Source organism: Martes martes, assembly GCF_963455335.1.
Source record: "Martes martes genome assembly, chromosome: 3".
NCBI classification, from domain to species: Eukaryota; Metazoa; Chordata; class Mammalia; order Carnivora; family Mustelidae; genus Martes; species Martes martes.
In genome coordinates this window covers 66,803,365-66,819,912 of record NC_137890.1, presented here as the reverse complement: position 1 = coordinate 66,819,912, position 16,548 = coordinate 66,803,365, and the positions used below count along the sequence as shown (strand labels likewise).

Here is a 16,548-nt window from a genome sequence, read left to right as displayed (position 1 = left end):
GAACAATTTATAGAAAGTTACTCTTTGTTTTTCTGTATTACTTTATAAAGTCACATAAAAGAATTGCCTATATGAAATTTATGAATGCTTCCTTAAAGAAAGTGAATATCTATAAAAGTTATTATAGAAATGCATTTAGTATTCATTACTGTTGATATTGAGTAGAAGTTTTAGTTCCAGATATAAGGTGAGAATACCATTAGTGGGAAACTAAGTTAGCTGTGAGTTATTCCTAGAAATATAAAGTACCAATAATTTTACTTATTAAGTTGGGCAAATAAATCATAGGTATGTTCCAAACCTAGGTAAAAGTTATAAAACAACTTAAACATATATAGAAAAATTCAATAAACTGTATTAATCCCTTAAACCTCTCTCCTCTTCTCAGTCTATATCCACATTGAGACTGAAGTATTGTGAACGCTTGCAATGTTTGGTCTAAAGAATTAGGCCATCACTATGAATTAAGAAACACCATAAAATGATTTAAATCACTATGTGCTAAGTAGTAGGACCTTGTAGTTGAATAAATACTGGTTTTCTAGCAAATTACAGACCTTAGCGGTTGTATCATTTGCCGCCATCATTTTATAGATGTGGGAAATAAAGATGAGAAAGAGGAACCTGTCCAAGATCTTCTAAGTTCATGGAAGGTTGGGAATTATAACCAAGCTGATTACTTATTGAAGGCTATTTCCATAACACCACGAAAGTTCAAATCAAATTTTAAAATCCATCTGATTTATAGCTTTGTTTAAACCAAAAGTTTAAAAGACCTGAACGTGATATGGCCTGTAACAGCAAAATGTGTTCATGAATTCACAGTATTACCTGACAGTCAACTAGAAACCAAATATAAAATAGCAATGTTACTATCAGCACAGATTATGGATATATTATTAAAAGTAAGTGTAATAATGCCAACCTTCAGGTTTTCTAGGATATTTTTAAAATCATAAGCAATGCTATTAGATATTTTAAGATCACTTAGAAAATTACTTTCATATAGACAAAGGAACAAACTTCTGGAAAAGGAGCTAAAAAGAAGTCTGATAGCTCTTTCTTATCTATTTCATTCCCTGAAAAATGTGTTAAACATTAACTTCACAAGTTGAATATTATAGATGAAAAGAGGAAAGAAATAGAAATCCACCCAGTTCTAGAATTACAGATTGAGTTTTGGGAGATGGTTTGATCTTGTAATCTTTTTTACTGGTCCTCTCTTGGCATTCATTGTCTTTTGATTAACTGGCTTATATCTTCCCCTGAAATAAAAGAAGTGTTAATCATTATTTTAAAGTCATCATTGTGTATCACAAAAACATATGCTTATAGTACCATCGTAAACAGCCATATGTTATACCATAATATCTCATTACAGATAGAAAGGAAACCAGCTCGAGGGCAGATAAACCAAAGGCCAGGAAGGAGTCCATGAGGTGTCCTAATGTAGAAAGCTCTGACCAAAGAGGCATAAGAGGGGACATTCTGATATTGCCTCTGGAAATATGAATTAAAGCTAAGAAAATAGAGAGTAGTCATTAAGTAGGGCAGGGAGAATAAAGAAATAAGATCCATGAGTAAGCCAAAGGTATGTTACCTAAGATTATAATAAAATTGAAACTAAGGTATACCAAGGTCTGTGATATTAAAAAGATATAGAGTGTGAAGATGGCAGTTGGTAATGAGAAGAAAAGTGAAGTAGAAGACTGAATTAGTTGAAATAATAACAGCAACATTTTTAAAGCACATAACTTATATCAGGAACTTCTAAATTCTATTATTAATTGATTCATATTAACCTCACAAAATCCCTACGATGTATGTATGATTATTAGCCCTGCTGGATAGGTGAGAAAACAAGGTTATATAGTTTGTATGCGGATCTAGGATTTGAATCCAGAAAGGCTGAGTTCAATGTCTATGCCTTTAACTACTTTTCTGTACGGCAGACAACTAAAGTGAAGATCTATGAAGTTCTGCTCAGACTTTTAAAGCTTCCTTGAACTCTAATTTTAATATCTGTGGGCCCAGTTATATTGGAATTCCTGTTCTTGGATTTCCATGGGGCCATCTTTCCTTTATTGATTTACATATCTTCATAAAGCCAACTTTCCACCCTCTTACTTAAGAGTAGAGTCAGCTTCAATTCCCTGCAAGGTGCTTTTCAAAAATGTTTTACTCAGGGAGTGATGTCAAGAAAAATGACAGAATGACTTTAGAAAATTCGTTCCTCCATAAAAACAATGGGAAAATTGGCAAAAATGGTGAGAAGCAACTTCTTCAGAGCTCTGGAAATTAACCAAGGACTTGAAGCAATCCTAGAGAATTTATTAAACACAATACACACCACATACAACACACACACACAGCTGAAACTCAGCAAAAACACTGAACTTTGTAGCATTTTAACTCACCCTAGACCCCTTTCCCCAGCTTTGTGGTATCCCTATGAAAAAATTGAAAAACTGACCCTAAAATTCATATGGAAATTAAAGGGACTCTGGACAACCAAAACAATCTTTTTTTTTTTTTAAGATTTTATTTATTTATTTGACAGAGAGAGACACAGCGAGAGAGAGGGAACACAGCAAAGAAGTAGAAGAGGGAGAAGCAGGCTTCCCACCAGGCAGGGAGCCCAATGCAGAGCTCGATCTCAGGACCCTGGGATCATGACCTGAGCTGAAGGCAGACGTTCAACGACTGAGCCAACCAGGCACCCTCCAAAACAATCTTGAAAAAGAATTAAGTTGGAGGAATCACAATTATTTATCTCAAAACTTACTGAAAACTTAGTCATGAAGATAGCATGTCAGGATTTGTAGATCAATGGAGTAGAACTTAGAGTCTGGAAATAAACTCAAATGTTTATGGTTGATTTTTTTTTTAAAAAGGGTGTACTGACAATCAAATGGGGAAGAATAGTTTTTAAAACAGGTGTAGTGAAAAGAAGGGCCGTATGTACCCCAATGCTTATATAGTAGCAATGTCCACAATAGCCAAATTGTGGAAAGAGCCAAGATGCCTTTCAATAGATGAATGGATAAAGAAGATGTGGTCCATATGTACAATGGAGTATTACTCAGCCATCAGAAATGATGAATACCCAACTTTTGCATCAACATGGATGGGACTGAAGGAGATTATGCTGAGTGAAATAAGTCAAGCAGAGAAAGTCAATTATCATATAGTTTCACTTACTTGTGGAACATAAGGAGTAACAGGGAGCACTTTAGGAGGAGAGGAAAAGTGAATTGGGGGAAATAGGAGGGACAGCTGGACCATGAGAGACTGTGGACTCTGAGAAACAAACTGAGAGTTTGAGAGAGGAGGGAGTGGGGGGATGAGTGAGCCTGGCAGTGGGTATTAGGAAGGCATGTATTGCATGGAGCACTGGGTGTTGTACATAAACAATGAATTTTGGAACACTGCATCAAAAACAAATGATGTATTTTATGATGACTAAAACAACACAGTAAAAAATTTTTTTCAATAAAAATAAAATAAATGGTGGAGGACAATGGGATAGACATGTGCAAAAGATTGAAACTAGATGCCAGTCTCACAGTATATATAAAAATTGACTCAAAAATGAATAAAAAAGGACTTAAACTATAAAACTCTAAGAAGAAAACATATGTATAAATCTTTGTGCTCTTGGATTAGGCAAAAATCTCTTAGATATGATATCTAAAGCACAAGTAACCAAGAAAAAAAAATCCTAGGAAGCCAAGGTCATTGGCTTTCATCCAAATAAAAACTTTTGTGCTTCAAAGGGCATCATCAACAAAGAAAAAATAACAATGAAGAATGTAAGAAAATATTTGCAAAACATGTATCTGATAAGGTCTAGTAACCAGAATATATAAAGTACTTTTATAACACAACAAGACAACAACCCAATTTAAAAATGGGCAAATGGGGGCAAGTAGATGGCTTGGTAGGTTAAGTGTTTGCCTTTACCTCAGGTCAGGATCAAGCCCTGTGTTGGGTTCCCTGCTCAGCAGGGAGCCTACTTCTCCCTCTCCCACTGCCACTCCCCCTGCTTGTACTCTCATGTGCTCTCTCTCTCAAATAATTAAATAAATAAAATCTTTTTTAAAATGGACAAAAGACTTCAATAGGCATTTCTCCAAAGAAGATATACAAATGGCAAGGAAGGACACAAAAAGATGCTTAACATCATTAGTCTTTGGGGAAATACAAATCAAAACTATAATAAGAGTACAAATCAAAACTACAATTCACAAGTACTGGAATGGCTTTAAAAAAAAAGGACAATTACAAATGTTGATAAAGATGTGGAGAAATTGGAACCCGCATACATTGCTAGTGGGAATATAAAATAGTGCAGTTGCTCTGGAAAATAGTTTGGCAATTCCTTAAAAAGATGAAACAGCTATCAATTGACTCAGCAATTCCACTCCAAGGCATATATCCAACAGAACTAAAAACATATATGCACAAAACCTTGTGTAAGAATGTTCATAGCAGCATTATTTAGAACAGACAAAAGGTATAAACAACCCAAATGTCCATCAACTGATTAATGGACAAACAAAATGTGACAGATCTAAGAAATGGAATATTATTCGCCACAAAAAGTAATAAAGTACTGATATATGCTCCTACATGAATGAACCTTGAAAAATTATGCTAAGTGACAATGTCAGGCACATAAGAACACATACTGTTTGCTTCCATTTATATGAAATAACAAGAATAAATAAATCTATAGAGACAGAAAGTAGATTAGTGATTGCCAGAAGCTAGGGTGAGGGAGGAATGGAGAGTGGATGCTAATGGGTAAAAGGGTTTTCGGAGGAGATAAAAATGTTCTTTTAAGCACATAGTGGTGATGGCTGTACAACATTGTGCATATACCAAAAAGCAATGAGTTTCACTTTAAAAGGGTAAATTTTGAATAACAACATGTAGAAGAATAAAGCTGGACCACTTTCTTACACCATATACAAAAATAAATTAAAAATGTAATGAAAGACCTAAATATGAGATGGGAATCCATCAAAATCCTAGAGGAGAACATAGACAGCAATCTCTTTGACCTTAGCCGCAATAGATTCTGCCAGATGTATCTCCATAGACAAGGGAAACAAAATCAAAAATGAATTATTAGGACTTCATCAAGATAAAAAGCTTCTGGGCACCTGGGTGGCTCAGTGGGTTAAGCCTCCGCCTTCGGCTCAGGACATGATCCCAGGGTCCTGGGATCGAGGCTCGCATCGGGCTCTCTGCTCAGCAGGGAGCCTGCTTCCTCCTCTCTCTCTGCCTGCCTCTCTGCCTACTTGTGATCTCTCTCTGTCAAATAAATAAATAAAATTTAAAAAAAAAAGATAAATATCTTCTGCACAGCAAAGGAAACAATCCACAATATTAAAAGGCAACCTGTACAATGGAAGAAGACACTTAAAAATGACAGATTGGATGAAGAGCTAGTATCCAAAATCTATAAAGAACTTATCAGGGGCGCCTGGGTGGCTCAGTGGGTTAAAGCCTCTGCCTTCGGCTCAGGTCATGATCCCAGGGTCCTGGGATGGAGCCCCGCATGGGACCCTCTGCTCAGCAGGGAGCCTGCTTCCTCTTCTCTCTCTGCCTGCCTCTCTTCCTACTTGTGATTTCTATCTGTCAAATAAATAAAAATAAAATCTTTTAATAAAAAAAAAAAAAAAAAAGAACTTATCAAACTCAACACCTAAAAAACAAATCATACAGTTAAGAAATGGGTGTAAGACAGGAATAGACATTTCTCCAAAGAAGACATACAAATGGCTAACAGACACATAAAAAAATGCTCAAAATCACTGATCACTAGGGAAATACAAATCAAAACCACGAGATACCACCTCACACCAGTCCGAATGGCTAAAATTATCAACTCAGGAAACAACAGACATCAGTGAGGGTACAGCTAAAAGGGAACCCTCTTGGATTGTGGAGGGAATGCAAATAGGTGCAGCCACCCTAGAAAGCAGTATGGAGGTTCCTTAAAAAGTTAAAAATACAACTACCCTTCAACGCAGCAATTGTACTATTAGGTATTTATCTAAAGGATACAAAAATAGTGATTCAAAGTACCACAAGCACTTCAATGTTTATAGCAGCACTATCCACAATAGCCAAAACATGAAAAGAGCCCAAATGTTCATCAACTTATCAATGGGTAAAGAAGATGTGGTATATGTATATACACAAGAGAATATTACTTAGTCATTAAAAAGAATGAAATCTTACCATTTGCAATGATGTGGATGGAACTAGAGAGTAGTACACTAAGCCAAATAAGTCAGTCTGAGAGAGACAAATACCATATGATTTCACTCATATGTGGAATTTAAGAAATGAAACAGATAAACATAGGGGAAGGGAAGGAAAAGTAAAATAAAGACAGGGAGGCAAACCATAAGAGACTCTTAACTACAGGGAACAAAATGAAGGTTGCTGGAGGGGAGGTGTGTAGGGGGATAGGGCAATTGGGTGAGGGGCATTAAGGAGGTCACTTGCTGTAATGAGCACTGGATATTATATGGAACTGATGAATCACTAAATTCTGCCCCTGAAACTAATAGCACACTATATGTGAACTAATCTGAATTTAAATAAAATCTTGAAAGAAAAAAAAGGGTAAATTTTGGGTTATGTCAATTATAACTCAATATAAATATTTTTAAATGTTGTATTTTGGGAACCATTTGGGAATGTTGTATTTGGGAAACCATTTCCTGTGCAAAGAGTTTCCTTAATCAAATAACAATGTTTTAGAATAATTTCATCTTCTGGTGTAATACAGAATTAACCAAAAGCATTCAATTATATCATATTCAATTAAAAGCTCATTCTAGATATTTACTGTTTACTATACTAAATGCTTTTATATTATGTTAAGGGTATTTTATTTTTTTATTTTTTTTAAGATTTTATTTATTTATTTGACAGACAGAGATCACAAGTAGGCAGAGAGGCAGGCCGAGAGAGAGAGAGAGAGAGAGAGAGAGAGAGGAGGAAGCAGGCTCCCTGCTGAGCAGAGAGCCTGATGCGGGACTCGATCCCAGGACCCTGGGATGATGACCTGAGCCGAAAGCAGAGGCTTTAACCCACTGAGCCACCCAGGTTCCCTGTTAAGGGTATTTTAAATAGCTTCCTTAATATCAATCAGTTCTATAAGATCTAACTGACATGATTATGACACTAATCATCAAAGTGAGGTACATAACTCTAAAAATGTTTAATTTCCTAGACCTCTTTTAGAACAGTGTTTTTCAAACCGCAGAATGCAACTCAACAGTAGATTGATTTAGTGAATTATAACAGCAGTATAAAAAAAAGAACAAAATAGAAAATACCAGCATGCATCACAAATAATAAGGCTAAGTACTGTTTCATAATATTTTTCAGTTATATATGAAAATATATATGGGTATCCTGAGTCACAATATGTGATCAGTCATGGTCAACAACATTTGGAAACCATTTTCCATTCCTGTAAATTGAACCATTTCCATTCCATTCCATTCATGTATGTAGTTTTTACATACATGATAGTAGCTAAGACCCTTGCAAGATTATGCTAGCTTAACAGTGTTGTAGCTTTGTCACTTGCAGTTTCAAATTACTGTCATATGTTTTATCTCTTCCCACAAATAAATTCTTTGTTACTTTATTAATTCTTTATATGCAACAAAATACTATACATTGTAGAGGAATAATAATAGCTGATATTTACTGAACTAGGGATTTTTCAGTGATCTCTAATTCTCATATTAACCATTTAATTTGGATTTTGTCATCCCCATTTTATAGGTGAGTAAACTGAATTTGAAGCAGGTTACTTACATAAAGCCACATTAAATAATAAGTGACAGAGGCAAAAATTGATTCATCTGTCTGCTCCAAACACAGTGCAAATTTTCATTTACCACCTTACTTTTCCCACACTCACTATTTTTAAAAATATCAGACTGCATTACCTACACAAATATTTACACTTGTATTTTTTTTTAAAGATTTTATTCATTTATTCGACAGAGAGACATCACAAGTAGGCAGAGAGGCAGGCAGAGAGAGAAAGAGAGAGGGAAGCAGGCTCCCCACTGAGCAGAGAGCCCGATGCGGGACTCGATCCCAGGACCCTGAGACCATGACCTGAGCCAAAGGCAGCGGCTTAACTCACCAAGCCACCCAGGCGCCCCTACACTTGTATTTTGACTTGAGGTATTCTATAGTCATTCTAGTAGATGAACTTTCTCTATTTTTCTATTTTATTGAATATTTATGCTTTTTTGTTTTTTGTTTTTTTAATTTTTTTTCTATTTTTTTTAAAATTTTTAAGTAAACTCTACACCGATATGGGGTTTGAACTCATAACCCCAAATCAAGTGTTGCACGCTTCACCAGTGAGCCAGCCAGTCACCTCTTGATTTTTGTCCTTTTTTTTTAAAAAAAAAAAAGATTTTATTTATTTATTTGAGATAGAGAGAGAACATGCATGAGTTGGGGGAGGACAAGAGACAGAGGGACAAGCAGACTCCATAGTACTATATGTAATAGATAATATTCAGTATCCCTCTTTGAAAGATTTCTTTTAATAGTATATCACAGTCAAATTTTCTTATTTTCTTTCCTTATTTAAGTATTTTCTTATTTTCTTTCCTTCCTCTCTTCTCTCCTTCCTTCCCTCCTTTCTTCTTTCAAGAGAAGGAAAAAGAGAACGAAGAGGGTGTGCATGGGTGGGGTGGGGGGAAGGGCAGAGAGAGGGAGAGAGAGAATTTTAAGCAGTCTCCGTGCCCAGTGCATAGTCCAATATGAGGCTTGATCTCATGAACCTGAGATCATGATCTGAGCTGAAATCAAGAGTCGGACACTCAACCTACTGAGCCACGCAGGTACCCCATTATGGGTATTTTCTAATGCTCTCATTTATTCCGAACATTAGGAAAAATCCAAAAGTCAGTATTTAACATTAGCATATGTAAGAATATTAACCAAAGCAAACCTTAAAAGCTACTAAAAACTGATTTCCAAAACACCGCTTTAAGTGTAACACATAATAGAAGAGTGCACAAAATAGATATGTAAGTGCCATGAATTATAATAATGCAAATACTCATATAACCACCACCCAGGTCAACAGAACAGAACATTGCCATCACACTGGAAGACCTTGTGCTCCTCCCAATTATCATTCCCCTTCTCCTTCCCATTGGTAACCACTGTCCTGTCTTCTGACACCACAGTTTAATTGTGCCTGTCTTTGAACATCATATAAATAGAATCATATTATATGTATTCTTTTATTTCTGGTCTCTCTTTCCCAAAACTATAATACTTATCCATGATGTTGTGTGAGCTGTAATTTATTTTTATTGTTGTTATTATTCATATATATAATATATTCATGTTATTATTCATAAATATATGAATATTTATTTTTATATAATAATAATAGATATTATGAATACATATCTCTTAAAAATTTTATCCAATCTACTACTGATAAATATTTGAGTTCAGTTTATGGCTGTTATGAATAAAGCTGTTATGAATATTCTGGCACAGGTTTTTTTGGTGTAATATATGTACCATTCTGTTAGGTGTACAACTAAGAGTGTAATTGTTGGTGTATTGGTGTATGATCAGTTAAGTGTAGGAAGTAATACTAAACACTATTCCAAAATGGTTGCATAAATTTACACTTCATATCTTTGACAACACTTGGAATCACCAACCTTTAAAATCTGTAGTGGCCTCTCATAATTTTAACTTGCATTCTACTGAATAAGTAATGGTGTTGAGTTCATTGGCCATTAGGATATCCTCCTCTGTGAGGTTCTTAACACTAAAACTTGGTTTAAAGACTAAAACTTGAATCAAAAAGTATATTAAATTCCAAAGTTGAGGCAATAACTCAAAACAACAATACTTTAAAGTAGTACCAATTACATATACCTAATTTAGAAGATTATAGGTATATAGAAATGTTTCTATCATTTGAGTTATTTGGTTTATTAATATTTCCAGAAAGTGAATAACTTTTTTCCTATTTGTATGACCATTTATTCACTTGTACATTCATTAAAAAATTGGTAAACATTTATTTATGCCAGGCACTGTATTCAACATTAGGCTCTACCAAAGATGGAAGAGATATATCTGAGATGGAGCATGTGCATTGCCAGAGGGCACAGACAAGCTTACTGAGCAGGTATCCCAGACCAGGTCATCCACCTCTAATGCACCAGCACCTGCAGCTCAGTTCAAACCTATGGTGGGAAGGGCCCCAAAGAGAAACCGATAATCAGGATGATATAGTGGGGGGCAAAAAGAAATGGGTTTGATATCCAGGTCATCTACTTGAGTGTCTTTTAGTACTACTTTGCCCAATTTGACAGTTAAGTGGGTGAGAACCATTTATACATGGCCTGGAAAGAATGTGACAAACAGGGTTCCAATTCTCACAGTAGGTAACCCCATCAGAAGAAGAGAAAGCCCACACTTCGTTTACTGATGAATCAGCTTGATACATGAGATTACAGCTACACCGCAGCCCTATTCTCTCTGCCCAAATCTATTTCTTTCCCTTCCCCTCAAGGTACTCATTCTAAGAATGTTCACGAGTAAACTTCCTACGTGCTGATTTCCATTTCAGAGTCTACTCCCTGAGAGATCCAACCTACAACAGTATCAGTGGAAAACTAAACTGCCCTAATAGACCTATAGTCTAGTGATAATAGATGTGTATAGAATGTGTATATAGATTAATAGAATGAGTTTTATTTGTATTTTCAAAATATTTCTCCATTATTTAAGTAAATTTGAATAAAAGAAGTGTTATCTTTCTAAAAGATAATTGGAAGATAAATGTAAAAATTAAAAAAATATGAATTGGAAGATAAAGGGTAAAAAAAAAATATATATATATATATATGTAGGGTGATCGTGCAGAAAGAGTTACTGTAGCAGGTCTGAAACTTCTCTCCTTAGAAAGGCCTTCTTGTCAGGCTGGCCCTTGGCTGGTGTCTGGGAACTTAGTGGTAAAAATTTCCCTACACTGATAGAAAACTTTCCTTAAATGAAAAAGAATGGCTTTCTGCACTTAAACTGTACAAACAATGTGGTTTCTGTGAATATGTTTCCTTCTGGAAGTCTGGAATTTCTTATGTGCTAAGTAAGCAGAGAGTACCTACATGACTGGACCCAGGAAAAAATGTGGGCACTAAGTATCTAATGAATTTCCCCAGAAGATAAAATTTCATGCATTGTCACACATGTTCCTTGACCTACAGCTGGAGGAACGAAGTGTGTCCTCTGTATCGTACTACAGGACTTCTAGAAGCTTGTACCTAGTTTCCTCCAAACTTCCCCATACACCTTTTTCCTCTGATGAGTTTTCTTTGTATCCTTTGGCTGCAATACATTTTAGTTGTATGCACAAATATATGCTGAGTCTTGTGAGTTGTTCAAGCAAATCACTGAATACGGGACTGGTCTTGAGGCTCCCCAGCACAGACGTATAATATTTTTCATAGGGAAGTCATTTTCCAGAATTTAATGCTTTAACTACATTATATTTCTATTGATATAAATGTATAGGATAATAAGTTATAACTTATAATATTTATGACTACTCAAGGAAGAATACACTTTTATCCATCTAGCCACATATTGGACAAAATGTTCCTACCCCATGAATCTCTACCAAAAACACTTGATATGTTGCATATATCTTGAATGCCTGTATTTCAAAAGAATTCTAATTGATAGCTAATTTATATCCTGGTTTACTTTTTTGGTATTGTTAAGTTATATATGAATATATTCCCCTACATAGAAAAGGTTATATAAGACAAGAATTGCCTGACAAATTATTCTTTACTTAGTACAGAACAGGAAAAATTATGTGTAGACATAACCTCCTAAACCCATAAAACATTCCTCTCTTCTTTATTCATCCTAAATTCTTTTTGTTTGCATTGGAAAACACAGTTTAAACTGCACTGTTTTCTTACACTAATTTCATTGTCAATATTTTGTCAGTAAAGAAGTTAAGGCTGGTAGTTTAATTGTATTTATGTTGTTCATGGTATAGATTTAGGCTCCTCTTGGGTAGGGTATTGTTTTAGCCTAGAAAATAAGAGCTTATCATGTTGGAAGACAAAACATATTCTTGGGATCTACAAAAATGTATATAAGTAGTGAGCAGGGAGCACAAATTTCTTTAGGTTCTTTTACCATCTGTTTGTTATTTTATATCATTGCTATAAAATCTAGAAGTTCAACTTCCAAAATATAATGGACACCTGTTTTCTCAGTATCATTCACATGCAAATATAATTAATTAGAAAGGAAAGATATAGTTAGACTTACATTTTCACTAGATTCTCTTTCATTCTAGGCAGTTGATCCATCTGTTGCCTTTTAAAAACTTGGTATGAGTCAGAGACCTGAAATACAAACATTTGAGAATTTGTCCTCTTATTTCATGACTGATTTTGGAGATAAGAGGAACAGTCCATTCTCAACTAACTCTTTTATAAACAGGCCCTTAAGTGGTATGCTAAAGAATAATGGGAAATTCTGGCTTTCTCCAGTACTTTTTTTTTTTTTTAAGATTTTATTTATTTATTTGACAGAGAGAGAGAGATCACAAGTAGGCAGAGAGGCAGGCAGAGAGAGAGGGGGAAGCAGGCTCCCCGCCGAGCAGAGAGCCTGATGTGGTGCTCGATCCCAGGACCCTGAGATCATAATCTGAGCCGAAAGCAGAGGCTCAACCCACTGAGCCACCCAGGCACCCCTGGCTTTCTCCAGTATTAAAAGGTTTCTAAAGATTATGTAAACTCCTTCATCTCAACCCCACATTCCATGTGATTTTTAAAATAAATTAGAGGAAATTTTGACAATCATATCATCTTTGTAGCATAAAGACCATTAAAAGTTTTTAGTAATAGATACTGAATATAAATAATACGTATATTCTGTCATTAAGAAAGACATAACAATAGGAGCTGTATGTATACTGAAATGGAAAAACAAGATCATATTTTCATTCTCGTCTGTTTTGAGATACTTCTGTGATACAGAAGTGGAGACTTCCTATAAGTGGTGTAAATAAAATTTCCAGTACAGGAAGAGTTGAGGCTGGTGACCTTAGAGACAGCAATTGAAGACATGAGTAAATGAGATCACTCTGTAAGAACACACAGAGGAATAAGAGAGTTGAGGATATAAACTTGAGAAAGCAACTTTTAATGGGCAGGAGAATTACTAAAGGCCATCCTTTAAAGAATAGGAAAACCCAGGAAAAAAATACTTCATGGAAGTCAAGAGGTGGGTGATATTCAAAAAGTGAGCATGGTTAGCAATATGAAATTCCTAAGAGATGCCTACACTACCAGGAGGCTTGAAAAGGAGTCATTATGTTTGGCTATTAAAAAGTAAACTGTGCCAGAGCCCAGTGCTGGGGGTCAGAAAGTTGAAAGAGGTCAAAGATTAAAAGCAAGGCAGTGAGTATATCCACCCTTGCATGAAGTTTGACTGAGAAAAGGAAAGCTGAGGTAGTTGTTTTATTAAGAGGGGGTAAAATAAAAGTTGGTTTCTGTTTTATTTTGGTGGAAGGGATGAGGATCTTTGTGAAGATGTTAGAGCATCTTTGCTAATTGGGACAATTTTGGGCACAGTGGACCAGAAGATGGAATTCATTCATTTATTCACTCAGCAAACACTAGTGAGCATCCACTAGGTGCCACCTCTAGTTTAGCACCAGGGCACAAAGATAAGTCATAGTTCTTACAGTCTATTGGAGCATGATAAATAGATTATACAATTCACTGCTTTGGCAGAGGTTTGCACAGGTGCTTTGTAAGCATAAAGCAGATGCTAGTTCAAGCCATCAGAGGCCTGGAAGAGTAGCCAATTAAGAGCTAAGGAAAGGACATTCCAGGCAGAAAAAACAGGAAGGGCCTACAAGAATAAGACAGCATGGCATATGCAGGAAACACATATATCATTGGTCTGGCTGCAGTACAGGGTGTGAGTATGGACACAGCTGGAAAGGCAGGCACTGGGTGTTGGAAAGGACCTTGTAGACTACACTGAACTTTGTTGAAATCTCCTGGACAATGCAAAGTCACTGAAGGCTTTAAATAGGAAACATCACTGGGGTGCCTGGGTTGCTCAGTCAGTTAAGCGTCCAACTCTTGATTTTGGCTCAGGTCATGATCTCAGGGTCCCTGGGATCCAGCCCCAAGTCAGGTCCATGCTCAGTGGGGAGTCTGCTTGGGAATTCTCTCTCTCTCTCTACCCCTCTCTCCCTCAAATAAATAAATAAACCTTTAAAAAAATAGGGAACATCACCATATCTATATTTCAGAATGATTGCTCAGGCAGCAGAGGAAAAAATAATTGAGTATGGTGAGGGCAAGATTTTAATTGTTATGCTGTTGAGATTATATTTAAAGTCTAAATTTAAATCTGGGGAGCTCTAGTGTTCCTGGGTGGCTCCGTCAGTTAAGCGTCTGCCTTCGGCTTGGATTATGATCCTAGAGTCCCCGGATTGAGCCCCCCATCTGAAGCCCTGCTCGTCAAGAAGTCTGCTTCTCCTTCTGCCCCTCCCCCTGTTCATGCTCTCTCTCTCTTTCCCACTCTCTCTCAAATAAATAAAATCTTTTAAAAAGAAAATAAAAATAAATCTGGGGAACTCTATTTTCATACAAAAATAATAAAATAGAATTGTCCAAAAAGACAACAGAAACAGCCTGACAGTCTGGAACCTATGATGTAAGGAATTGCTAGTGTAACTTCTGTGGTAATTTAATATTTTAGCTTAGGGGAAAAAAACTATGGAAACACTTAAGAGTTGGTTTCATATCTTTGAGAAGTTGTCACATAGGAGATGTATAGAATTGTTCTGTGTTCTTCAGAGGAAGAAACCAAAACCAATATGTTTTAAGGAAGGAGAATAAGGAGCATCATATGATGCTTTAACAATTCTAATAATTAGAATTGCCTGACAATGAAACAGAACAGCCTCAGGTTCATTATCTGTAAACCAAAACATTATATTCAACAATATCTCAGATCTACTGACAAAGTTCTATGTTTATGGAAACAGAACTTAAGTTTATTGTGTTACAAGTTCTATGCAGCCTTTGTGCCTGACTTTAATGCAATAAACCTATATATCTTAAAACTCAATGTCTGTACTATATACATACTGCATAAGTTAGAAAAACCCTGAGATATGGAAACATACAATTTCGTTCAAAACAGTGAAGACAGCAGAAGTATAAACAGCAGTCTCAGCAAATAGCTCTAGTTATCTACCTAAGAATCAATTATTTATGTATTCAGCATGGAGAGAACTGCAGATCATCTGTTGACCTTTCCGGTCATCCTAATACCCACATGGTCAGAACCATCTTTGACTACAAAGATTAACAATTCATTCTAGAGTGAAAATCCTTATTAACATTTATACTGGGGAACAGGATTAACATCTTCCTGGGAAGCTGTTAAAATAGGCTTTGATTATATGCTGAGTGATCCTGTATAATCAGAGTAGAACCTACTCCACCTTAGTGAATTTTTCAGACAAACAAAGGCAAAGGAGGAAGGCCGAGTCAACTAGAAATTCTAATGCCCCTGTCAGAGAGGGAGAGGCTAGGGAGATCAGGAAAAAAAAACAGGAAAATAATGTTCACCATTTCCTAGAATTTAGAACATATTTATGGGCTAGGCATTTTACTCAGCACTTTACATATATTACATCTCTAAATGCTCACAAATCCCCTGCAAGACAATACTATTATTTCCCATTCTACCAAGAAGGAAAGAAATTAGGCCCCAAAAGGTCACATTACAATTAAGTACCAAGCTGGGATTTAAATCCAAATTTAAATGACTCCAAAATCTGTGGTCTTTCCTCAAATCACGTCTTGTAAAGCAGTTAGCATTTATGCTAGAACTGGAAGGAAGCAGAATTAGCATGTATGAAAAGCAGCAAATTCCAGGCGGAGTCATGGTCTGAGGAAAGGCATGAGGGTGCCTGTGCTGTAGGAGAAAGCAGTGATGTCAACTGAGTATCCAGGAACCATCAAGTGTGAACTGACTGTTTTACAAGTAAGAGACTACAAGGATTGATTCTATTTTGTCTCAATTTCCTAACTTAATCTTAGTCACTACTAGAAGTCCAGGCCTCCCTTTATTCACCACTGCCCTGACTTTCATTCCCAAATTGTTCTATACATCTCCTTATCAGCTCCAAGCCCAATCCTAACTCCCTTCCTCTCAATCCTCTCATGAATCTGCTGGAAATGCCAGATTAGTAATTAGCAGACTTTCTTTATGGCAAACCAAGCCCTCAGGTCTTCTACTTCCTTGCCTCACCTAGTTAATGTCCTGAAGACTCCAACCTTCTTTTGGGGTCTATCTCCCCTGACTATCACTGTCGAAACTCTTCAAAGCTATTCTAAACTATCTTTTCTTTTCACCCTGTATACTCTCCCTGAAGCATTTCATTCATTCAAATGGCTTCAT

At 36.0% G+C, this 16,548-nt stretch overlaps 1 protein-coding gene across 1 annotated transcript in view; it reads right to left on the bottom strand.

The window, feature by feature from the left end:
* Window positions 1–1,165: 1,165 nt before the first annotated feature.
* CCDC169 (coiled-coil domain containing 169) overlaps window positions 1,166–16,548 on the bottom strand; it is a gene marked incomplete at both ends in the record, with an annotated part of 48,112 nt that continues 32,729 nt past the window's right edge. The window contains 2 exon segments of the mRNA XM_080799392.1: window positions 1,166–1,265; window positions 12,382–12,458. Coding sequence (XP_080655518.1) covers window positions 1,166–1,265; window positions 12,382–12,458 — 177 coding nt within the window.